We start from the raw sequence: 25,581 nt of genomic DNA, 5'->3' as shown, positions 1-25,581 counted from the left end.
GAAAGGAATCTACATATGCTGTTCTTAAATTTGTTAGAAATTCCATTAATTTCCCTGAAGACATATGGTATTGGAAAACTTTACATTGTGGGTTGTGTGAATAATAAAATTATGGATACTACTGGATATAGGATTGGAATATTGTTCCATCTCTGCTGATATGAGCAAGTATTTATGCCAAATTCACTTTAAAGTGAAGAAAAAGGTTTAAAGCATCTCCAAGAATATCGATTTAATGCATTCACTGCACATAATGGATAACAGCTCTTCAAGGTTTAATCTGAAAGGTAATGGATTTTAATAGTAGCTATGGGTAATAGCTATAAAAAAACTGGTTTTCCTTTAGAAAAATTCCATTTATATAGATATTAATAGATTATTGAGGACTAATTCTTATCTTTTCCTTTTGTTTTTTTTTCTCTTAGTAACAACAGTGCAGCCTAAAGTAACAAGGAGCTCTACCACAAGCACACTACCAACAGAACCTAGTACTTCTGCAACAACTGTATCACTTGAGACTACTGAGACTACAAATCCAACAATAACTGCAAAAATTACAATTCCAAGAACTTCACCCTCTCAACCTCTTGTCACAATCAAGTCAACAACTGGTAGGTTTTTAGCATTATTGTCTAAAATAAATTGTAGTGAACTTGTTCTATACCTCTGTACATGGTTGAGATACCATTCCTAGGAATGTATTTCAAATTCATACAACATCCAAGCATTAGACTCCAAATCATGAAGCAGGCAAAGCAGGCTTCCAGAAAGGAGTTTATTAACCAGAAATGTTCAGAAGTGTAGATTGAAAGTGAATGAAAAGATAAAGGATATAGGCATTAGGTTAAAAATGCAACTAAAAAGTGACTCATCTGAGAAACACAATTAGAAGTTCTATAAGCACTGAACAAGCCCAGCTCCAGTTAGGTTTATTAGCTCAGCTTCAGCCTCTTTTCCACTGGTTCAGTTATGGAGTTCAAGGAGCCCCCAGTCTATGGACTCTGAATAATGTAAGCAAGCTGCAAACCAGAGTCATATAGGTATCAGTGTAGCAGCTCTGCCTAGGTTTCTAAAGTCCTATTTTCTGGAGGATGACTCTGCCAGCACAGATTACTTTCTTACTCTGTGGCTTGTGGAGCCTCATTCAGCCTCATATCACCACGCACTTCAACTAATAAACCATCTTGGACCATGGCTGTCAGGAAAAGCAAAGGTAAAAATAGGTGCCGAAAGAGTCAAAATACACAAAAGCTGACATTGTGATAGATGATTTGTGCACTGAGGCAAGGAGAGTCTACAGTATGATGTTATTTAGCTTTGCAATACAGATTGCAGAAAGCTGCAAGTGTGACTTTGGATTCGGAACATATTAAAAGCCAATGGATAAAGCCCATATAGAGACTTTAGCCAAAGCTAACTATTTAGCAAAACATTTATTTTCCTGTATTAGATTTGTTTAATACAGAAAATGAGAACAAAGACAGACATGAGATAATAGAAGAGAAATATAATTACGGAAATATTTGGTAAGCTTATGAGAACATGAATTCAACAGTCATACTGAAAATATTTAAAAAATTTAAAATTACCTCTAAAATAAGTACAGTAATTTCACGATTATAAGCTGCACCATTTTGACTAAAATTTTGGTCCGAACCCGAAGTGCAGCTTGTAATCAGGTGCGGCTTATATACGGACAAAGAACAAAAAGTTGCTGTTTTAGTTTGGAGGACAGTTATCTGCTGAGAAATGCAGGAACTTCTCTTTGAAATGGACAATGTAAACCCCCTCCCTCCAAATTATTATAATTTTGAAATCAAGGGGCTTTCAGGCAAAAATATGGGAATTAGGAATAAAAGTTCTTTTCTAGGGAAATTAAAATAGAAATACAGTACTACAAAGGAACAAACTCCAAACCCTGACAAAGTCAGAGTACAACCTGACACCCCGTCAGGCAGGGTGTTGGTAGCAGTCCCATTAAATGGTGGCTGCATCCTCCTGCAGTGACAGATGTGGCTCAGTTGGAGCAGTGCTCCTGTAGAAGGTGCAGTTTCCCTCCGGAGGTCCAGTGGTGATGTGGAGAAATCCGGTTTTCCTCTGGAGTCCGGTGGAGAAAGGGGCTCCCTTAGTGTCCCAAAACTTCTGTTTTTATCTTGGTAAGAAATGTTGGGCTCTTCCCCCTGGCTGGAGCAACTTCCAATGGGATGAAGTAATTTTATCAGTCACACAGTGGGACTCAATGGACCATTAGCAGAAAATTACTCGCTGGAAGAAGGACAAGTTATGAAAAGATAAAGAACAATGCCCCGCCTGGTTCCAATGGATGGCCCATTAGCAGAATATCTGCTGTTGAGATAAGGATCACTGCTCCCACCCTCAACAGATGGTGATAGAACAGATACCTTTTATCACACTCTGTATTGTAATGTGCGGCTTATAATCAGGTGCAGCTTATGTATGGACAAAGAATGAAAAGTTGCTGACACCCAGGAGTGTGGCTTATAATCAGTGCAGCTTATAATCGTGAAATTACTGTAAATAAGTAACTAAGTAACTTCTTTATAATTTACCTGGTTTTAATTTTTCTATGAATTGGTTACTCACATTATATTTTTATCTTTACTCCAAAAGAACGTACAACATCAATTTTTACCACACCAAACATGAGTACAACCATCACTACCCCTTCTATAACTACCTCAATGAAAAGAACCTTGGCCACTACACCAAAGTCTGTTCCTTCATCACCTTTTGCCTCATCAACCGCTGCTTCAACAGAGACAGAACAAGTAGGGGTCACCTCACCACCTTTCAAGACCACCACCAAAAGGGAGATGGCAACCTCCTCAATACCTACTCAAACCACAACTCAGAGCACAACTTTCAGCCAGCCTAAAATAACAACAGCAGGTAAATAGCACTTTCTCATATCTGTCAGGTAAAGCCATCACTCACAAGACACGTCAATATACTCTTTATAAAAAAATCCCCAAACATTCTTACTAGTGGTCTTAACATTGCAAGTAGAAAGGAGAGAACATGGATAACAAGTGTGAGTAAAATGGAAATTTGTCTTGCCAACAGAGCAAGTGTCTGACACCCAAATATGATGTTAAGCTAACATTCTCTTCCAACACTTCCTCCAAATTTAGACAAAATCTCTCTACACTTCAAAGCAAGTTCTTGACAATTCACAGACCACAGAATATATATTCCCGCTACCCTTTGTAAGAAATGCTCCCCCCAAAAATATTAACCTTTCAGAATGTCTGACACTCAATATACGAAGAAGAGCAGTCTCCTCTGAGGCTGTATGGCAGCATGTATTACTACATTAGCAACTGACAGGCTGGGTCAGTGTGTGGTGGGAAGTCTGTTGTAGTGGGAGGGCAGCTGTACACTCTTTCCCAAATCCAACTCTCTCCCACAAACTACTGTTAGGGTGCATATATCTGGGTCTTCTTTGCAAGCAATTACAGCTTCCTCTAGGAACCTTACCAGCTCCCAGCCATTACTAATACTCATTCTTTCATCACAGAGAGTGAGGGAACCGAAGCAACCACTCTGCACTACCCAGAAGGTGAGTAAAGGGGGCTAGAGAGATGCCCTTGCCCTAAGACTGCTTCGCTTATACCACCTTTTCTGGATGATGGTCTTGCCCAGTTTGGAATACCTGGGAGGGGAAATATGTGCATCCAATGAGGTTCTTCTTTTCTCAGGAGTTTCAGAAAAAGTCAGGGAGTATAAAATTTCAGAAGCATCCTTCAGACCCATGCTCAATCAACTTGTGCTTTTCTCTCTGTAGTTGTCACCCACATAAGAACAACGTTGACACAGCCTGTGCAGCACCTTGTCTCACAGACACAGACCACCCCAGCCACGTCCACCAGCAGCACCTCTGTCCCAAGAGAGACCAGCCCTGCCACCAGCCCTGAAGTTCCACTGACAGGGATATTTCCAAGCTCCAGCTCTTTGCCTGTCACCTCAGCCTCATCTGCTTCTTCCCTCTCCTCAACCCAGCTGGGAACATCATATCCTGGTAAGGCTCCCTCCTGCCCTTCCTGCTGCTCTGCCACCCTTCTCTCCTAAGCAAGGGCCTCAGTTTTGGTGCTCATTCTCAATTGCCCCTGCTATTGCCATGGGACATTGGCAGCTCCTGGGCCTGACCCACACATGACCCTCACTGTATCCTCCTCCCTGCAACTTCAGGGCTTTGGCTCTGGGGCACAGGCCTCAGAGAGAGTTCCAGCATTCATGAGTTTCTGCCCTACAACTGCCAATCAGACACAAGCTAAAACACATCCCTCTTCTTACAGTGCTGCCCAGAGAATGCACAGTGGGGCAAGGGCAGTGAAACTGGAAACACATCTCCAGTTTATAGCTCAGGACAGTTTTGAGTGAGAGGCATAACCCAAGGCATCAACTCCAGCCAAAGTATGCCTAGGCCCTGGCACACCAAGGAAAAGTGCAGTTCAGCAAATAGAACCTCAAGGACCGATGCTAAGCCCGAGTGCAAGAGTCACCAGTGGAGGGTGGGCAAGAACTTAGACCCATGTGCCAGAGTTGTCTTAGTGTTTATCCTCCTTTGGGAAGACGCCACAACATATTTTGCCTAGAATCCTTCCCCAGGACTCAATCATTCTTTTCTCTCCTCCCTTTCTTTGTAGCAAGGGAGCCAACCAGAGCTAAGACACCAGCTACTAAAGTAGTAACAGGTGAGTGCTCTGGTCATGAAAGACATAAGAGTCATCCCTGGCCAATGCATCCATATCCCTTTAGTAGCAACACACCTCCCAAGGATCCCTCACAAAGGAGTCTGCAGCAAGACAATTTCAAGGTACCAGTAAAGAAGTCATAGCTCTTCCCCACGCAACTGTCCCAGAAAGGAGGAGTTAGATAAATTACTAGAGGTCAATATTAAAAATGGACAAGAGCAAGCACTTATGAAGCAGAAGAAAGGAAGGAGGGAATGTATTTAGGGTAACAGACACCTTTTATTGACTGAAAAAAAAACAAACACCCAAAATCAACCAGATTTAGTGGGCCTCCAAACCTAGCCGAAAACTGAGCACAAAAACTACAAAACATAAAAAAGCAACATAAAACTGACCTGTGCCTTCCTCCTGACAGCCTTCACCCATGAAGAGTCAGCTGTGCCACACATTGTGTCACCTGTGACCACAGAGAAGACCAGCACAGCCACCTCCATCAGCAGCACCTCCAAGACCTCTGTCTCCACTGGGCCCAGCCCAGCAAGCAGCACAGAAGCCCCTCTGGAAACAAGCTCTCCAAATCCCAGCTCTCCACCTGCCCCCAGCAGCCCGCTCAGCACAAGGCTGCCATCCACTGCCACCACTTCCACAGGCTCCTCCACAGCAGCTGCCAGCACCAGCCCCAGGCCTACACCTACAACCCTGAGGCCCAGGGCCTCTTCCCCAACAACCAGTGCTGCAAAGGAGTCTCCTGTAACAGAGTCCTCTGCACCCACCACAGCCAAAACCAGCACGCTGCCATCTGCTGCTTCTTCTCCCTCCTCAACTGTGTCCACAACCTGGCTCAGCTCCTCACAGCCCAGTAAGAATCCTTCCTACCCCTCCTTCTCCTGCTTGTTAGTTCCCCCTGTCCTTTTTTCTGTTGCTCCACCCTTCCTCCCTACTTTCATTGTTCCCTTCCAAACCACATCCCAGTTCTGTATTTGCGTAGCTTCATTACTGTGCCTCTGACCAGGTTCATTCTCCAGAGTCTTCCTGAGCCTGTGCACTGCCTGTTCTTGGGATGGAGCTAATTACGTTCCCAGCAGGTTTCCTGGTGCTCTTTTAGATGTGCATCTCAGCCAGTGTTGATGACAAACAGGTACTTTGGTGATCACCCTGGAGTGCCAGTTTAGCCCCTGGGCCTCCTCTGTTTGTCCTTCTGCCAGCCACGGAGCAGGCCTGGGTTGGGGCACGAGTCCATCAGGGACACTGACAGCATAGCTGTGCCAAAGCCAGTGGCCAAGGAGCATACCAGAGAACATGACGCTGACCTGCACAGTGGGAGAGTAGGGCAGGTACTGTCAAGTTGCCATTGCTTGGAGACTGGCTGGATATTGGCAAGTGGTGGGATGTGGTGAGTGACTGCTTTTGCAACTCATAGGTGGATCTTCATTTAGTTTTTACTTTCTTCACTTCTGAAAACTGTCTCTCCCTTGAATTGCATGGGTGTACCTCCTTTGGCTTTTGTGATCCACTTCTCATGTCTGAATAAGGGGTGTGAAGAATTGGCCAGGTGGGCATCCTCAATTTTACCTGTCCCTTCCTCCTGACAGCCTTCACCCATGAAGAGTCAGCTGTGCCACACATTGTGTCACCTGTGACCACGGAGAAGACCAGCACAGCCACCTCCATCAGCAGCACCTCCAAGACCTCTGTCTCCACTGGGCCCAGCCCAGCAAGCAGCACAGAAGCCCCTCTGGAAACAAGCTCTCCAAATCCCAGCTCTCCACCTGCCCCCAGCAGCCCGCTCAGCACAAGGCTGCCATCCACTGCCACCACTTCCACAGGCTCCTCCACAGCAGCTGCCAGCACCAGCCCCAGGCCTACACCTACAACCCTGAGGCCCAGGGCCTCTTCCCCAACAACCAGTGCTGCAAAGGAGTCTCCTGTAACAGAGTCCTCTGCACCCACCACAGCCAAAACCAGCACGCTGCCACCTGCTGCTTCTTCTCCCTCCTCAACCATTTCCTCAACATGGCTCAGCTCCTCACAGCCTGGTAAGAATCTCTCCTACCCATCTTGCTGCTTCCCCTTTGTCTCCCTTTTCCTTACTTCATTTCCAGCGGAGCAGTCACTTTTAGATTTTGCTCTGCCTTCCCATCCCTTTTAGCATCAGCATTGTGGTATGGCCATCCTTCAATATGGCCATGGAAAAGTTCACACCACTGCAGCCTGGCATGCCAGACTTGGAGGGGCAATCCTTACAGACGTCTTGTTCCTTGAAGGGATTAAAACATCGAGGTAGTGCCATGTTCCAGGAAGAGGAAGAGAGATTTTTGCCCCTAGGAAGGCCCCCCTCTCCATTTCTTCCAATTTAAAAGGGAAAGTGAGCAGATGCTCGTGGACAGGACACATTTGTAGTCCTCCTTCGAACTTGGGAATACTCCCTGCAGTACTGGATTTCAGGTTCTCCTAATGCTTGCAGTCTGAAGCTGAGAGCAATCTTCTTTGTGTTTCCCTTCTGGCCTCATCCACAACTGACCTGTGCTTCCCTCCTGACAGCCTTCACCCATGAAGAGTCAGCTGTGCCACACATTGTGTCACCTGTGACCACAGAGAAGACCAGCACAGCCACCTCCATCAGCAGCACCTCCAAGACCTCTGTCTCCACTGGGCCCAGCCCAGCAAGCAGCACAGGAGCCCCTCTGGAAACAAGCTCTCCAAATCCCAGCTCTCCACCTGCCCCCAGCAGCCCGCTCAGCACAAGGCTGCCATCCACTGCCACCACTTCCACAGGCTCCTCCACAGCAGCTGCCAGCACCAGCCCCAGGCCTACACCTACAACCCTGAGGCCCAAGGCCTCTTCCCCAACAACCAGTGCTGCAAAGGAGTCTCCTGTAACAGAGTCCTCTGCACCCACCACAGCCAAAACCAGCACGCTGCCATCTGCTGCTTCTTCTCCCTCCTCAACTGTGTCCACAACCTGGCTCAGCTCCTCACAGCCCAGTAAGAATCCTTCCTACCCCTCCTTCTCCTGCTTGTTAGTTCCCCCTGTCCTTTTTTCTGTTGCTCCACCCTTCCTCCCTACTTTCATTGTTCCCTTCCAAACCACATCCCAGTTCTGTATTTGCGTAGCTTCATTACTGTGCCTCTGACCAGGTTCATTCTCCAGAGTCTTCCTGAGCCTGTGCACTGCCTGTTCTTGGGATGGAGCTAATTACGTTCCCAGCAGGTTTCCTGGTGCTCTTTTAGATGTGCATCTCAGCCAGTGTTGATGACAAACAGGTACTTTGGTGATCACCCTGGAGTGCCAGTTTAGCCCCTGGGCCTCCTCTGTTTGTCCTTCTGCCAGCCACGGAGCAGGCCTGGGTTGGGGCACGAGTCCATCAGGGACACTGACAGCATAGCTGTGCCAAAGCCAGTGGCCAAGGAGCATACCAGAGAACATGACGCTGACCTGCACAGTGGGAGAGTAGGGCAGGTACTGTCAAGTTGCCATTGCTTGGAGACTGGCTGGATATTGGCAAGTGGTGGGATGTGGTGAGTGACTGCTTTTGCAACTCATAGGTGGATCTTCATTTAGTTTTTACTTTCTTCACTTCTGAAAACTGTCTCTCCCTTGAATTGCATGGGTGTACCTCCTTTGGCTTTTGTGATCCACTTCTCATGTCTGAATAAGGGGTGTGAAGAATTGGCCAGGTGGGCATCCTCAATTTTACCTGTCCCTTCCTCCTGACAGCCTTCACCCATGAAGAGTCAGCTGTGCCACACATTGTGTCACCTGTGACCACGGAGAAGACCAGCACAGCCACCTCCATCAGCAGCACCTCCAAGACCTCTGTCTCCACTGGGCCCAGCCCAGCAAGCAGCACAGAAGCCCCTCTGGAAACAAGCTCTCCAAATCCCAGCTCTCCACCTGCCCCCAGCAGCCCGCTCAGCACAAGGCTGCCATCCACTGCCACCACTTCCACAGGCTCCTCCACAGCAGCTGCCAGCACCAGCCCCAGGCCTACACCTACAACCCTGAGGCCCAAGGCCTCTTCCCCAACAACCAGTGCTGCAAAGGAGTCTCCTGTAACAGAGTCCTCTGCACCCACCACAGCCAAAACCAGCACGCTGCCATCTGCTGCTTCTTCTCCCTCCTCAACCATTTCCTCAACATGGCTCAGCTCCTCACAGCCTGGTAAGGCTACTTCCACCTGCTCTCTCTTTTCCAGTCATCCTTTCCAGCCACTGAGGTTGCTTGCACAGTCACTTTTAGGTTTTGCTGCACTTTCTCCTTTCTTTCTGCTTTGGAACACTGCTATGGCCTTTCTTTTTTATGGCTCTCAGGCAACGGTCACTTCCATGGTGCCTACCTGCCTTAAAGGAGACTGACCTCTGTTCTGGCCCGTTACTGAATGGAGATATGCATATCCAGACAAGGTCCTCTTCTAGGATCTGCTACTGGCATCACTCCCGTCAGAAGTGACTGTCTCCATTTTCTCCCTCTTTAGAGCAGAAAGCAGACAGTGGCTGGTGGGGAAGTCTCACAATTCCAGTGCTCCTTTTTCCCAGGAAAACTCAGAGCAGCATAGGCATTCCATTTTAGATTCTATCCCCAAAGTGCTTCTTCTGACAACCTCCATTTCCTACTCGTCTTGTCTTCACCATCAACTGACCTGTGCTTCCCTCCTGACAGCCTTCACCCATGAAGAGTCAGCTGTGCCACACATTGTGTCACCTGTGACCACAGAGAAGACCAGCACAGCCACCTCCATCAGCAGCACCTCCAAGACCTCTGTCTCCACTGGGCCCAGCCCAGCAAGCAGCACAGAAGCCCCTCTGGAAACAAGCTCTCCAAATCCCAGCTCTCCACCTGCCCCCAGCAGCCCGCTCAGCACAAGGCTGCCATCCACTGCCACCACTTCCACAGGCTCCTCCACAGCAGCTGCCAGCACCAGCCCCAGGCCTACACCTACAACCCTGAGGCCCAAGGCCTCTTCCCCAACAACCAGTGCTGCAAAGGAGTCTCCTGTAACAGAGTCCTCTGCACCCACCACAGCCAAAACCAGCACGCTGCCACCTGCTGCTTCTTCTCCCTCCTCAACTGTGTCCACAACCTGGCTCAGCTCCTCACAGCCTGGTAAGAATCTCTCCTACCCATCTTGCTGCTTCCCCTTTGTCTCCCTTTTCCTTACTTCATTTCCAGCGGAGCAGTCACTTTTAGATTTTGCTCTGCCTTCCCATCCCTTTTAGCATCAGCATTGTGGTATGGCCATCCTTCAATATGGCCATGGAAAAGTTCACACCACTGCAGCCTGGCATGCCAGACTTGGAGGGGCAATCCTTACAGACGTCTTGTTCCTTGATGGGATTAAAACATCGAGGTAGTGCCATGTTCCAGGAAGAGGAAGAGAGATTTTTGCCTCTAGGAAGGCCCCCTCTCCATTTCTTCCAATTTAAAAGGGAAAGTGAGCAGATGCTCGTGGACAGGACACATTCGTAGTCCTCCTTCGAACTTGGGAATACTCCCTGCAGTACTGGATTTCAGGTTCTCCTAATGCTTGCAGTCTGAAGCTGAGAGCAATCTTCTTTGTGTTTCCCTTCTGGCCTCATCCACAACTGACCTGTGCTTCCCTCCTGACAGCCTTCACCCATGAAGAGTCAGCTGTGCCACACATTGTGTCACCTGTGACCACAGAGAAGACCAGCACAGCCACCTCCATCAGCAGCACCTCCAAGACCTCTGTCTCCACTGGGCCCAGCCCAGCAAGCAGCACAGAAGCCCCTCTGGAAACAAGCTCTCCAAATCCCAGCTCTCCACCTGCCCCCAGCAGCCCGCTCAGCACAAGGCTGCCATCCACTGCCACCACTTCCACAGGCTCCTCCACAGCAGCTGCCAGCACCAGCCCCAGGCCTACACCTACAACCCTGAGGCCCAAGGCCTCTTCCCCAACAACCAGTGCTGCAAAGGAGTCTCCTGTAACAGAGTCCTCTGCACCCACCACAGCCAAAACCAGCACGCTGCCATCTGCTGCTTCTTCTCCCTCCTCAACCATTTCCTCAACATGGCTCAGCTCCTCACAGCCTGGTAAGGCTACTTCCACCTGCTCTCTCTTTTCCAGTCATCCTTTCCAGCCACTGAGGTTGCTTGCACAGTCACTTTTAGGTTTTGCTGCACTTTCTCCTTTCTTTCTGCTTTGGAACACTGCTATGGCCTTTCTTTTTTATGGCTCTCAGGCAACGGTCACTTCCATGGTGCCTACCTGCCTTAAAGGAGACTGACCTCTGTTCTGGCCCGTTACTGAATGGAGATATGCATATCCAGACAAGGTCCTCTTCTAGGATCTGCTACTGGCATCACTCCCGTCAGAAGTGACTGTCTCCATTTTCTCCCTCTTTAGAGCAGAAAGCAGACAGTGGCTGGTGGGGAAGTCTCACAATTCCAGTGCTCCTTTTTCCCAGGAAAACTCAGAGCAGCATAGGCATTCCATTTTAGATTCTATCCCCAAAGTGCTTCTTCTGACAACCTCCATTTCCTACTCGTCTTGTCTTCACCATCAACTGACCTGTGCTTCCCTCCTGACAGCCTTCACCCATGAAGAGTCAGCTGTGCCACACATTGTGTCACCTGTGACCACAGAGAAGACCAGCACAGCCACCTCCATCAGCAGCACCTCCAAGACCTCTGTCTCCACTGGGCCCAGCCCAGCAAGCAGCACAGAAGCCCCTCTGGAAACAAGCTCTCCAAATCCCAGCTCTCCACCTGCCCCCAGCAGCCCGCTCAGCACAAGGCTGCCATCCACTGCCACCACTTCCACAGGCTCCTCCACAGCAGCTGCCAGCACCAGCCCCAGGCCTACACCTACAACCCTGAGGCCCAAGGCCTCTTCCCCAACAACCAGTGCTGCAAAGGAGTCTCCTGTAACAGAGTCCTCTGCACCCACCACAGCCAAAACCAGCACGCTGCCACCTGCTGCTTCTTCTCCCTCCTCAACTGTGTCCACAACCTGGCTCAGCTCCTCACAGCCTGGTAAGAATCTCTCCTACCCATCTTGCTGCTTCCCCTTTGTCTCCCTTTTCCTTACTTCATTTCCAGCGGAGCAGTCACTTTTAGATTTTGCTCTGCCTTCCCATCCCTTTTAGCATCAGCATTGTGGTATGGCCATCCTTCAATATGGCCATGGAAAAGTTCACACCACTGCAGCCTGGCATGCCAGACTTGGAGGGGCAATCCTTACAGACGTCTTGTTCCTTGATGGGATTAAAACATCGAGGTAGTGCCATGTTCCAGGAAGAGGAAGAGAGATTTTTGCCTCTAGGAAGGCCCCCTCTCCATTTCTTCCAATTTAAAAGGGAAAGTGAGCAGATGCTCGTGGACAGGACACATTCGTAGTCCTCCTTCGAACTTGGGAATACTCCCTGCAGTACTGGATTTCAGGTTCTCCTAATGCTTGCAGTCTGAAGCTGAGAGCAATCTTCTTTGTGTTTCCCTTCTGGCCTCATCCACAACTGACCTGTGCTTCCCTCCTGACAGCCTTCACCCATGAAGAGTCAGCTGTGCCACACATTGTGTCACCTGTGACCACAGAGAAGACCAGCACAGCCACCTCCATCAGCAGCACCTCCAAGACCTCTGTCTCCACTGGGCCCAGCCCAGCAAGCAGCACAGGAGCCCCTCTGGAAACAAGCTCTCCAAATCCCAGCTCTCCACCTGCCCCCAGCAGCCCGCTCAGCACAAGGCTGCCATCCACTGCCACCACTTCCACAGGCTCCTCCACAGCAGCTGCCAGCACCAGCCCCAGGCCTACACCTACAACCCTGAGGCCCAAGGCCTCTTCCCCAACAACCAGTGCTGCAAAGGAGTCTCCTGTAACAGAGTCCTCTGCACCCACCACAGCCAAAACCAGCACGCTGCCATCTGCTGCTTCTTCTCCCTCCTCAACTGTGTCCACAACCTGGCTCAGCTCCTCACAGCCCAGTAAGAATCCTTCCTACCCCTCCTTCTCCTGCTTGTTAGTTCCCCCTGTCCTTTTTTCTGTTGCTCCACCCTTCCTCCCTACTTTCATTGTTCCCTTCCAAACCACATCCCAGTTCTGTATTTGCGTAGCTTCATTACTGTGCCTCTGACCAGGTTCATTCTCCAGAGTCTTCCTGAGCCTGTGCACTGCCTGTTCTTGGGATGGAGCTAATTACGTTCCCAGCAGGTTTCCTGGTGCTCTTTTAGATGTGCATCTCAGCCAGTGTTGATGACAAACAGGTACTTTGGTGATCACCCTGGAGTGCCAGTTTAGCCCCTGGGCCTCCTCTGTTTGTCCTTCTGCCAGCCACGGAGCAGGCCTGGGTTGGGGCACGAGTCCATCAGGGACACTGACAGCATAGCTGTGCCAAAGCCAGTGGCCAAGGAGCATACCAGAGAACATGACGCTGACCTGCACAGTGGGAGAGTAGGGCAGGTACTGTCAAGTTGCCATTGCTTGGAGACTGGCTGGATATTGGCAAGTGGTGGGATGTGGTGAGTGACTGCTTTTGCAACTCATAGGTGGATCTTCATTTAGTTTTTACTTTCTTCACTTCTGAAAACTGTCTCTCCCTTGAATTGCATGGGTGTACCTCCTTTGGCTTTTGTGATCCACTTCTCCTGTCTGAATAAGGGGTGTGAAGAATTGGCCAGGTGGGCATCCTCAATTTTACCTGTCCCTTCCTCCTGACAGCCTTCACCCATGAAGAGTCAGCTGTGCCACACATTGTGTCACCTGTGACCACGGAGAAGACCAGCACAGCCACCTCCATCAGCAGCACCTCCAAGACCTCTGTCTCCACTGGGCCCAGCCCAGCAAGCAGCACAGAAGCCCCTCTGGAAACAAGCTCTCCAAATCCCAGCTCTCCACCTGCCCCCAGCAGTCCGCTCAGCACAAGGCTGCCATCCACTGCCACCACTTCCACAGGCTCCTCCACAGCAGCTGCCAGCACCAGTCCCAGGCCTACACCTACAACCCTGAGGCCCAGGGCCTCTTCCCCAACAACCAGTGCTGCAAAGGAGTCTCCTGTAACAGAGTCCTCTGCACCCACCACAGCCAAAACCAGCACGCTGCCATCTGCTGCTTCTTCTCCCTCCTCAACCATTTCCTCAACATGGCTCAGCTCCTCACAGCCTGGTAAGGCTACTTCCACCTGCTCTCTCTTTTCCAGTCATCCTTTCCAGCCACTGAGGTTGCTTGCACAGTCACTTTTAGGTTTTGCTGCACTTTCTCCTTTCTTTCTGCTTTTGAACACTGCTATGGCCTTTCTTTTTTATGGCTCTCAGGCAACGGTCACTTCCATGGTGCCTACCTGCCTTAAAGGAGACTGACCTCTGTTCTGGCCAGTTACTGAATGGAGACATGCATATCCAGACAAGGTCCTCTTCTAGGATCTGCTACTGGCATCACTCCCGTCAGAAGTGACTGTCTCCATTTTCTCCCTCTTTAGAGCAGAAAGCAGACAGTGGCTGGTGGGGAAGTCTCACAATTCCAGTGCTCCTTTTTCCCAGGAAAACTCAGAGCAGCATAGGCATTCCATTTTAGATTCTATCCCCAAAGTGCTTCTTCTGACAACCTCCATTTCCTACTCGTCTTGTCTTCACCATCAACTGACCTGTGCTTCCCTCCTGACAGCCTTCACCCATGAAGAGTCAGCTGTGCCACACATTGTGTCACCTGTGACCACGGAGAAGACCAGCACAGCCACCTCCATCAGCAGCACCTCCAAGACCTCTGTCTCCACTGGGCCCAGCCCAGCAAGCAGCACAGAAGCCCCTCTGGAAACAAGCTCTCCAAATCCCAGCTCTCCACCTGCCCCCAGCAGCCCGCTCAGCACAAGGCTGCCATCCACTGCCACCACTTCCACAGGCTCCTCCACAGCAGCTGCCAGCACCAGCCCCAGGCCTACACCTACAACCCTGAGGCCCAAGGCCTCTTCCCCAACAACCAGTGCTGCAAAGGAGTCTCCTGTAACAGAGTCCTCTGCACCCACCACAGCCAAAACCAGCACGCTGCCACCTGCTGCTTCTTCTCCCTCCTCAACTGTGTCCACAACCTGGCTCAGCTCCTCACAGCCTGGTAAGAATCTCTCCTACCCATCTTGCTGCTTCCCCTTTGTCTCCCTTTTCCTTACTTCATTTCCAGCGGAGCAGTCACTTTTAGATTTTGCTCTGCCTTCCCATCCCTTTTAGCATCAGCATTGTGGTATGGCCATCCTTCAATATGGCCATGGAAAAGTTCACACCACTGCAGCCTGGCATGCCAGACTTGGAGGGGCAATCCTTACAGACGTCTTGTTCCTTGAAGGGATTAAAACATCGAGGTAGTGCCATGTTCCAGGAAGAGGAAGAGAGATTTTTGCCCCTAGGAAGGCCCCCTCTCCATTTCTTCCAATTTAAAAGGGAAAGTGAGCAGATGCTCGTGGACAGGACACATTCGTAGTCCTCCTTCGAACTTGGGAATACTCCCTGCAGTACTGGATTTCAGGTTCTCCTAATGCTTGCAGTCTGAAGCTGAGAGCAATCTTCTTTGTGTTTCCCTTCTGGCCTCATCCACAACTGACCTGTGCTTCCCTCCTGACAGCCTTCACCCATGAAGAGTCAGCTGTGCCACACATTGTGTCACCTGTGACCACAGAGAAGACCAGCACAGCCACCTCCATCAGCAGCACCTCCAAGACCTCTGTCTCCACTGGGCCCAGCCCAGCAAGCAGCACAGGAGCCCCTCTGGAAACAAGCTCTCCAAATCCCAGCTCTCCACCTGCCCCCAGCAGCCCGCTCAGCACAAGGCTGCCATCCACTGCCACCACTTCCACAGGCTCCTCCACAGCAGCTGCCAGCACCAGCCCCAGGCCTACACCTACAACCCTGAGGCCCAAGGCCTCTTCCCCAACAACCAGTGCTGCAAAGGAGTCTCCTGTAACAGAGTCCTCTGCACCCACCACAGCCAAAACCAGCACGCTGCCATCTGCTGCTTCTTCTCCCTCCTCAACTGTGTCCACAACCTGGCTCAGCTCCTCACAGCCCAGTAAGAATCCTTCCTACCCCTCCTTCTCCTGCTTGTTAGTTCCCCCTGTCCTTTTTTCTGTTGCTCCACCCTTCCTCCCTACTTTCATTGTTCCCTTCCAAACCACATCCCAGTTCTGTATTTGCGTAGCTTCATTACTGTGCCTCTGACCAGGTTCATTCTCCAGAGTCTTCCTGAGCCTGTGCACTGCCTGTTCTTGGGATGGAGCTAATTACGTTCCCAGCAGGTTTCCTGGTGCTCTTTTAGATGTGCATCTCAGCCAGTGTTGATGACAAACAGGTACTTTGGTGATCACCCTGGAGTGCCAGTTTAGCCCCTGGGCCTCCTCTGTTTGTCCTTCTGCCAGCCACGGAGCAGGCCTGGGTTGGGGCACGAGTCCATCAGGGACACTGACAGCATAGCTGTGCCAAAGCCAGTGGCCAAGGAGCATACCAGAGAACATGACGCTGACCTGCACAGTGGGAGAGTAGGGCAGGTACTGTCAAGTTGCCATTGCTTGGAGACTGGCTGGATATTGGCAAGTGGTGGGATGTGGTGAGTGACTGCTTTTGCAACTCATAGGTGGATCTTCATTTAGTTTTTACTTTCTTCACTTCTGAAAACTGTCTCTCCCTTGAATTGCATGGGTGTACCTCCTTTGGCTTTTGTGATCCACTTCTCCTGTCTGAATAAGGGGTGTGAAGAATTGGCCAGGTGGGCATCCTCAATTTTACCTGTCCCTTCCTCCTGACAGCCTTCACCCATGAAGAGTCAGCTGTGCCACACATTGTGTCACCTGTGACCACGGAGAAGACCAGCACAGCCACCTCCATCAGCAGCACCTCCAAGACCTCTGTCTCCACTGGGCCCAGCCCAGCAAGCAGCACAGAAGCCCCTCTGGAAACAAGCTCTCCAAATCCCAGCTCTCCACCTGCCCCCAGCAGTCCGCTCAGCACAAGGCTGCCATCCACTGCCACCACTTCCACAGGCTCCTCCACAGCAGCTGCCAGCACCAGTCCCAGGCCTACACCTACAACCCTGAGGCCCAGGGCCTCTTCCCCAACAACCAGTGCTGCAAAGGAGTCTCCTGTAACAGAGTCCTCTGCACCCACCACAGCCAAAACCAGCACGCTGCCATCTGCTGCTTCTTCTCCCTCCTCAACCATTTCCTCAACATGGCTCAGCTCCTCACAGCCTGGTAAGGCTACTTCCACCTGCTCTCTCTTTTCCAGTCATCCTTTCCAGCCACTGAGGTTGCTTGCACAGTCACTTTTAGGTTTTGCTGCACTTTCTCCTTTCTTTCTGCTTTTGAACACTGCTATGGCCTTTCTTTTTTATGGCTCTCAGGCAACGGTCACTTCCATGGTGCCTACCTGCCTTAAAGGAGACTGACCTCTGTTCTGGCCAGTTACTGAATGGAGACATGCATATCCAGACAAGGTCCTCTTCTAGGATCTGCTACTGGCATCACTCCCGTCAGAAGTGACTGTCTCCATTTTCTCCCTCTTTAGAGCAGAAAGCAGACAGTGGCTGGTGGGGAAGTCTCACAATTCCAGTGCTCCTTTTTCCCAGGAAAACTCAGAGCAGCATAGGCATTCCATTTTAGATTCTATCCCCAAAGTGCTTCTTCTGACAACCTCCATTTCCTACTCGTCTTGTCTTCACCATCAACTGACCTGTGCTTCCCTCCTGACAGCCTTCACCCATGAAGAGTCAGCTGTGCCACACATTGTGTCACCTGTGACCACGGAGAAGACCAGCACAGCCACCTCCATCAGCAGCACCTCCAAGACCTCTGTCTCCACTGGGCCCAGCCCAGCAAGCAGCACAGAAGCCCCTCTGGAAACAAGCTCTCCAAATCCCAGCTCTCCACCTGCCCCCAGCAGCCCGCTCAGCACAAGGCTGCCATCCACTGCCACCGCTTCCACAGGCTCCTCCACAGCAGCTGCCAGCACCAGCCCCAGGCCTACACCTACAACCCTGAGGCCCAAGGCCTCTTCCCCAACAACCAGTGCTGCAAAGGAGTCTCCTGTAACAGAGTCCTCTGCACCCACCACAGCCAAAACCAGCACGCTGCCACCTGCTGCTTCTTCTCCCTCCTCAACTGTGTCCACAACCTGGCTCAGCTCCTCACAGCCTGGTAAGAATCTCTCCTACCCATCTTGCTGCTTCCCCTTTGTCTCCCTTTTCCTTACTTCATTTCCAGCGGAGCAGTCACTTTTAGATTTTGCTCTGCCTTCCCATCCCTTTTAGCATCAGCATTGTGGTATGGCCATCCTTCAATATGGCCATGGAAAAGTTCATACCACTGCAGCCTGGCATGCCAGACTTGGAGGGGCAATCCTTACAGACGTCTTGTTCCTTGAAGGGATTAAAACATCGAGGTAGTGCCATGTTCCAGGAAGAGGAAGAGAGATTTTTGCCCCTAGGAAGGCCCCCTCTCCATTTCTTCCAATTTAAAAGGGAAAGTGAGCAGATGCTCGTGGACAGGACACATTCGTAGTCCTCCTTCGAACTTGGGAATACTCCCTGCAGTACTGGATTTCAGGTTCTCCTAATGCTTGCAGTCTGAAGCTGAGAGCAATCTTCTTTGTGTTTCCCTTCTGGCCTCATCCACAACTGACCTGTGCTTCCCTCCTGACAGCCTTCACCCATGAAGAGTCAGCTGTGCCACACATTGTGTCACCTGTGACCACAGAGAAGACCAGCACAGCCACCTCCATCAGCAGCACCTCCAAGACCTCTGTCTCCACTGGGCCCAGCCCAGCAAGCAGCACAGGAGCCCCTCTGGAAACAAGCTCTCCAAATCCCAGCTCTCCACCTGCCCCCAGCAGCCCGCTCAGCACAAGGCTGCCATCCACTGCCACCACTTCCACAGGCTCCTCCACAGCAGCTGCCAGCACCAGCCCCAGGCCTACACCTACAACCCTGAGGCCCAAGGCCTCTTCCCCAACAACCAGTGCTGCAAAGGAGTCTCCTGTAACAGAGTCCTCTGCACCCACCACAGCCAAAACCAGCACGCTGCCATCTGCTGCTTCTTCTCCCTCCTCAACTGTGTCCACAACCTGGCTCAGCTCCTCACAGCCCAGTAAGAATCCTTCCTACCCCTCCTTCTCCTGCTTGTTAGTTCCCTCTGTCCTTTTTTCTGTTGCTCCACCCTTCCTCCCTACTTTCATTGTTCCCTTCCAAACACCTTCCCGTTCTGTATTTGCGTAGCTTCATTACTGTGCCTCTGACCAGGTTCATTCTCCAGAGCCTTCCTGAGCCTGTGCACTGCCTGTTCTTGGGATGGAGCTAATTACGTTCCCAGCAGGTTTCCTGGTGCTCTTTTAGATGTGCATCTCAGCCAGTGTTGATGACAAACAAGTACTTTGGTGATCACCCTGGAGTGCCAGTTTAGCCCCTGGGCCTCCTCTGTTTGTCCTTCTGCCAGCCACGGAGCAGGCCTGGGTTGGGGCACGAGTCCATCAGGGACACTGACAGCATAGCTGTGCCAAAGCCAGTGGCCAAGGAGCATACCAGAGAACATGACGCTGACCTGCACAGTGGGAGAGTAGGGCAGGTACTGTCAAGTTGCCATTGCTTGGAGACTGGCTGGATATTGGCAAGTGGTGGGATGTGGTGAGTGACTGCTTTTGCAACTCATAGGTGGATCTTCATTTAGTTTTTACTTTCTTCACTTCTGAAAACTGTCTCTCCCTTGAATTGCATGGGTGTACCTCCTTTGGCTTTTGTGATCCACTTCTCATGTCTGAATAAGGGGTGTGAAGAATTGGCCAGGTGGGCATCCTCAATTTTACCTGTCCCTTCCTCCTGACAGCCTTCACCCATGAAGAGTCAGCTGTGCCACACATTGTGTCACCTGTGACCACGGAGAAGACCAGCACAGCCACCTCCATCAGCAGCACCTCCAAGACCTCTGTCTCCACTGGGCCCAGCCCAGCAAGCAGCACAGAAGCCCCTCTGGAAACAAGCTCTCCAAATCCCAGCTCTCCACCTGCCCCCAGCAGTCCGCTCAGCACAAGGCTGCCATCCACTGCCACCACTTCCACAGGCTCCTCCACAGCAGCTGCCAGCACCAGCCCCAGGCCTACACCTACAACCCTGAGGCCCAGGGCCTCTTCCCCAACAACCAGTGCTGCAAAGGAGTCTCCTGTAACAGAGTCCTCTGCACCCACCACAGCCAAAACCAGCACGCTGCCATCTGCTGCTTCTTCTCCCTCCTCAACCATTTCCTCAACATGGCTCAGCTCCTCACAGCCTGGTAAGAATCTCTCCTACCCATCTTGCTGCTTCCCCTTTGTCTCCCTTTTCCTTACTTCATTTCCAGCGGAGCAGTCACTTTTAGATTTTGCTCTGCCTTCCCATCTCTTTTAGCATCAGCGTTGTGGTATGGCCATCCTTCAATATGGCCATGGAAAAGTTCACACCACTGCAGCCTGGCATGCCAGACTTGGAGGGGCAATCCTTACAGACGTCTTGTTCCTTGAAGGGATTAAAACATCGATGTAGTGCCATGTTCCAGGAAGAGGAAGAGAGATTTTTGCCCCTAGGAAGGGCCCCTCTCCATTTCTTCCAATTTAAAAGGGAAAGTGAGCAGATGCTCCTGGACAGGACACATTCGTAGTCCTCCTTCGAACTTGGGAATACTCCCTGCAGTACTGGATTTCAGGTTCTCCTAATGCTTGCAGTCTGAGAGCAATCTTCTTTGTGTTTCCCTTCTGGCCTCATCCGCAACTGACCTGTGCTTCCCTCCTGACAGCCTTCACCCATGAAGAGTCAGCTGTGCCACACATTGTGTCACCTGTGACCACAGAGAAGACCAGCACAGCCACCTCCATCAGCAGCACCTCCAAGACCTCTCTCTCCACAGAAATGCATCTGGAAATCTCTCCAAATCCCAGTTCTCCACATTCTCCCAGCAGCCCTCTCATCCCTCAGCTGCCATCTACTGCCATGCCTGAATTCTCTTCTGCTTTGGCCCCAGCCGTCAGCACAATGCCTGTGCCTACAACCCTGACTACTTCCACATACAGGTCTCCTGAGAGCACCACACATTCTTTCTTCCAAAACACCACATCGATTTCATATGGGGAAACATCTTCATTAGGTGTCCCTACCACAATCTCTGCCCAGTCCAGGCCAGCGTTTATCCCAACTGTTCTATCTACGACCATTACCTTTGCTCCCCATGTTATCACTACAGCTTCTACAGAGTCAGTTGAAAGCAGTTCCCTGCGAACAACCACACTGACCACTGCCCGCACGACATCATCTCCTCCTCTCTCCACTGGACTATCAACATCCCTGTCCTCTGTTGTGCCATCGACAGTGCCACACGGTAATGTATCTCCATATCATTTTCTTTGTAATGGATTTGCTTTTAATGCCTTTTTTTTTTTTATGAGTGTATGAATTTTCTTGACATATCTTGTGATAGGTGATTCTATTTGTACCAATTGGCTTCATCTTCTCTTTTTGCCTTTCTTCAGTTAATTTTTATAAAGCTATTGCCTGTTGTCTTAGATTTCATACAGGTTCCCTGCTATTCAATATTTTAAGCATTAAGAAGTGTGAGTTAGAGTCTGACAGGATACACTTCAGGAGAGCCCCAGAACCTTTATTCTGTCATCTTAAAAAGCAGTCTAAGAAACCTCTTATTGGAAGAGGCTATCCCCTCATTACTCTGCAGCCTTCCTGTTAGCTCTCATACACTCTGCACTTGGGTATATAGATACACCATCTTAGTCTACTGCCCACTGAGTAATTGTCTTATTTTCTAATAAGAACACCCCCAAGTCATACTACAGCATTAACTGAGCCTCCCTGGCAATAATATTCAATAATCCAGAATTCTCCTCTAAGCAGGGAACCTGAGTGTGCTTAGATGACCATTGTACAGGATCAGGTGTGAACAGTGCATGAATTATCTTCATAGTTTTCAACATCTTTGTTCTCCTTAACATAAACTTCAAATGCTATCTTTGAACTCTTTGGAAAACCTGTGTTTTCAGTCAGCTTTCTGCTTCATAAAGTGCTTAGTGTGGTGCTTCAAGCCAGGAGAAAGCGTAATACTGACGCATCGAATTGTTACCTAACATGTAGCATAAAACATTTTCCCTAGTCAGGCAAGTTGTAAACTTCTGGCTACCCATAAATATATCCCTAAAATGAGTAAATTAAGCAATTTTCAAATAAGTCAAGTCTGTGAACCAGAAATAATTCTACCAGAATAAGCCAACTGCTTGTTCTCTTTGCATCTTTGTCTCCTCAGCAGAGGATCAGTTTTTCCATGCTGGATTGAATGTGTACTATATTCTTCTCATTTCTAATTGCCAGAACTTCTGTTTTCTTAATAAACAGAATTTCCTTTAAAAATTTCTTTCTTTTGTTTTCCTCCAGGATAAGTCTCTCCTGCAACTTTAGTGCCCAGTTTAAAACCTTCTCTTGCTGTGTAACTCACTTGTGACTTGTTAATTATGTCATACAGTAAGAATGGTTTTCCATTAAACCAAATATGGAGGCTTTTGGAATCTAACAAAGGTCACTCAAGAAGAGCAAGATGAATTATAGCAGAATTTTTTTTTACATTTGACAGAGCCTTGTAGAGAAGTTGAATATGAAGAAGAAATAACTTACAAAGGCTGTTCCACAAATGTCACTTTGAGTCGATGTGAAGGATCATGTCCATCTTCAACAAAGTAAGAACAATTGAGGCTGTACAGTACTAAAGTTGTTTTCCTTATTTAGTCATCTGTAAGTAGGGAAATTTATGAATTACTCTTCCTTTATAATTCAGGGAGGAAAATGTGGTTAGAATCCACCCTGTAATATACAATGTTGCTGTAAAAACCAGTTAATAGCAACAATAAGGTCATTTATTACACAGGGATTTACATCTAATCAAGGAAGGTCACCTCATTTCCTTAAGTTTTTGTTGTTTTTTTAAAAAAAAAAGCCAGACATCAGTGCTGCAGGTTTGGAGGGCTGTTTTCTTGGTTGGGGTTTTGGTTGTATGCTTTTTAAAGATCGAAAAAGTGTTTAGACTACAAATACCTATTTCAAATAGCTAAGACAGTAAAATAAGGAATTTCACCTAAGGTAAGTAATGTCACTTCAATTGTCTTATAACATGCCCTTAATAGTGTATTTCAGGTATATTTTATAATTACAAGGGTACTATCTGAGCCTGTGCAGTTCTGCTGCTCATTGGGAGATTTTCACAGGAAATCAAGGCTTCAATACAAGCAAACAGTGCAGCAGTATTAGAGTTCAGTTACTGGGAAAATAAAAAGTTACATTCCCAACAATGCAAGCAATACAATGTTAAAGAATAGAAAGCAATGAAGGGTTTTGCTTTTGCAAGAACTAATTTAAATTAATCCTGATACTAAAAATTGTCCCCTTCAAAGCACAATCAGGTGTCCCCCAGCATTTTGAAAACTGAGTGACTGACCTTGTATTCTGAAAATTGACAAAACGGCTGTGGAACTTGGAGGAAGAGTTTTAGAGTTAAGGTTTGTCTCAATTGCTAAGAAAGTTGTGGTTAAAACCCAGTTTTAACTGAAACCAAGAAAACATTTCTCCACTTCAAGAGGTTTTTCCAAAAACATTGTTTTCCTTAACTATCTTTTCCCCATACCTGAGTTCTGTTACGGATATAGTTTCCCACTGACAAAGAGAAAGGCAGAACCAAGGCCAGCAGGAGGCTGAACATGGTCAGGAATCAACAGCCTAAGAAGTGCAGTCCTATAAGGACAGACTCGAATCCTTACCTGCCTATTCAAGCTTTCAATTCACCCACCTGTGCTCTGTTACTGTGAACTCAGCAATTACATGAGCGTCTTGTACCTTGTTAGCTGACCTCATACCCAGAACTGGCATCATACAGCCACCACCTCAGATTTCAGCACTAACTGTTCAGAGGACACAGGAAGGCAATTCAGCATCAGCAAGAGAGACCGTCTGTAAACTCTGAATGGTCCATTGTGCAGCTTTAACAAATTTAATCCCTAGTTACTTTACAAATATTCAGGAGGTCAAGAGGACACCAGGAGAATTAAATTCTATTAGTTTTCCAGCGAGGTCTGAGGCCTAACAGATGATAAGATCATAGAATCAAGCTGTAAAGGACCCAAAAGGATCATCAAGTTCATCCTGTCCTAAAATGGAAGGCAGCAGCTCAGCACACCAGTTTCTGCATCTTGAGAACTTAAAATGGAGTGATTTCCCACACTGTTCATAGTCCTGCAGTTTACAGAACCATTCAGCTGAGGGCTGTGCTCTTTCCTCTAAACCTCCCACCACAGGAAAGAAAGAGGTTCATATACATGGAAGGCTGTGAGCCTAAAATGCTGTAAACAAATGGCAACTGATTCTCCCTCCCTTCCACACAGGCTGGATGTTGAGAAGATGACTGTCACCACGGCGTGTGGCTGCTGTAGGCCACTTGAACTTCTTAAGAAGCAATTCCAACTACCCTGCCAAGACCCAGATAACCCTGGAAGGAAGCTCAACACAGAAATAATTGTATTTAGTGGCTGTGTGTGTAACTTTGACAGTTGCACACAGTAGCCATACCTGATGGCTGCAGATACCATTTTTTGTAATTAAACCCTGATCACAAGTTAATCCTTCCACAGCTCGTTGCTGGGTTCTCTTGTACTGATTACACAGCACAGCCTTGCTGTCAGGCTGCCTGAGAAGCTGCCTGGACTACCAATGGAGTTACCAGATAAATTATTCCTGATCAGGAGCAGGGTGGGGAGCAGAGGAGGAAAGAAACACCAGGCACAGAAATAAAGAACAGGCTCAAGGTGGGGATCAGGAGGGAAGACAATAAACTGTTTGGCCTTGCTCAGGGTGATTTATTTAACCAGAGGCTAAAACCTGGCCCATGTACTGGGCAGTAACAAAACTTCAATGTTCAAATAAAGTAGAAGGAACTGAATTTGCCACCTTCTTTCTCCTTATTTGACCAGTTATTTTAACTGAAATATAGTCCATCAGATTCACTAAGTCAACTTGGACCTGTGGAAGAGCCCACTACTTCAGTGGGAGAAGGGAAGTGACCTGTTCCTTGCCTTTGAAGGTGGACAGAGCATGTGTGCTCATCATCTACAGATGACAGGGCTGGAAAGCAAGGTGCTACATGACCCAAAAGTGAGTGGTGAGGTTTCCACAAGCACCCTTAGTGCAGTGGGACATTTCTAGGAACATAACTAACACACATGGAGCAGCTGTGGGATAAAGCAGGAAGCTGAGGGCATTTCTCTGCAAGAAATCAAAGCCCACAGGCATCGAACAGGATTAAAGTGGTTCACTCACAAGCAATTTCTACTTGCTGCCACTGTAGATCATCTTTACTTTTTTTCCAAGTAATTTAAGAAAAAGCTGTATGATTGCAGAAAAGCTCAGAGTACCTTTTTTTCCCTTTTAGCAAGTTAAGAGAAGAATCTGAAGCATACATTTCAAGCTTAAATGAGGTTATTTAGCAGTTTAGATGACTACTCTTCTACAGTGTCATCAATGCAATACAGGTGCTGCTTAGCCTCAAACCTACCCCACTACTCGAGCAGTTTACTGCAGCAACTACTGCTCATGTACTTACTGTTGTTAAACACTCTAGGGAGAAAGATTTTACATCTGGGGCTTTTTTAAAATGTAGTATTTTTAACTTGTAACCAAACAAGAACAAAATCAAACTCACACACTGGGGGAGCAGAAACCAGTAGACCAGGTAAGACTCCAGTGAACAAACCCACCAGTACTCCTCATAAAAGAATCACAGGAATTGTGTTCCACAACAACCATTCCATGACATTCCATGAGAATATTTTTACACCTTCATGCCCCCAGACAAAAAAAGGACAGTTTCA

At 48.8% G+C, this 25,581-nt stretch overlaps 1 protein-coding gene across 1 annotated transcript in view; it reads left to right on the top strand.

The window, feature by feature from the left end:
- MUC6 (mucin 6, oligomeric mucus/gel-forming) overlaps positions 1–24,277 on the top strand; it is a 51,718-nt gene extending 27,441 nt beyond the window's left edge. The window contains exons 29-43 of the mRNA XM_033062778.1: positions 426–611; positions 3,539–3,580; positions 3,806–4,039; positions 4,668–4,715; positions 5,131–5,445; positions 6,671–6,751; positions 8,434–8,877; positions 10,324–10,762; positions 13,383–13,834; positions 16,458–16,901; positions 19,014–19,016; positions 19,524–19,778; positions 20,691–21,044; positions 22,302–22,404; positions 24,100–24,277. Coding sequence (XP_032918669.1) covers positions 426–611; positions 3,539–3,580; positions 3,806–4,039; positions 4,668–4,715; positions 5,131–5,445; positions 6,671–6,751; positions 8,434–8,877; positions 10,324–10,762; positions 13,383–13,834; positions 16,458–16,901; positions 19,014–19,016; positions 19,524–19,778; positions 20,691–21,044; positions 22,302–22,404; positions 24,100–24,277 — 3,578 coding nt within the window. The remainder of the gene's footprint in view (positions 1–425; positions 612–3,538; positions 3,581–3,805; positions 4,040–4,667; positions 4,716–5,130; positions 5,446–6,670; positions 6,752–8,433; positions 8,878–10,323; positions 10,763–13,382; positions 13,835–16,457; positions 16,902–19,013; positions 19,017–19,523; positions 19,779–20,690; positions 21,045–22,301; positions 22,405–24,099) is intronic.
- Positions 24,278–25,581: the final 1,304 nt, after the last annotated feature.

The sequence above is a fragment of the Catharus ustulatus genome, chromosome 6 (genome assembly GCF_009819885.2).
Source record: "Catharus ustulatus isolate bCatUst1 chromosome 6, bCatUst1.pri.v2, whole genome shotgun sequence".
Lineage (NCBI taxonomy): Eukaryota > Metazoa > Chordata > Aves > Passeriformes > Turdidae > Catharus > Catharus ustulatus.
This window is presented reverse-complemented; position numbering and strand designations above follow the sequence as displayed.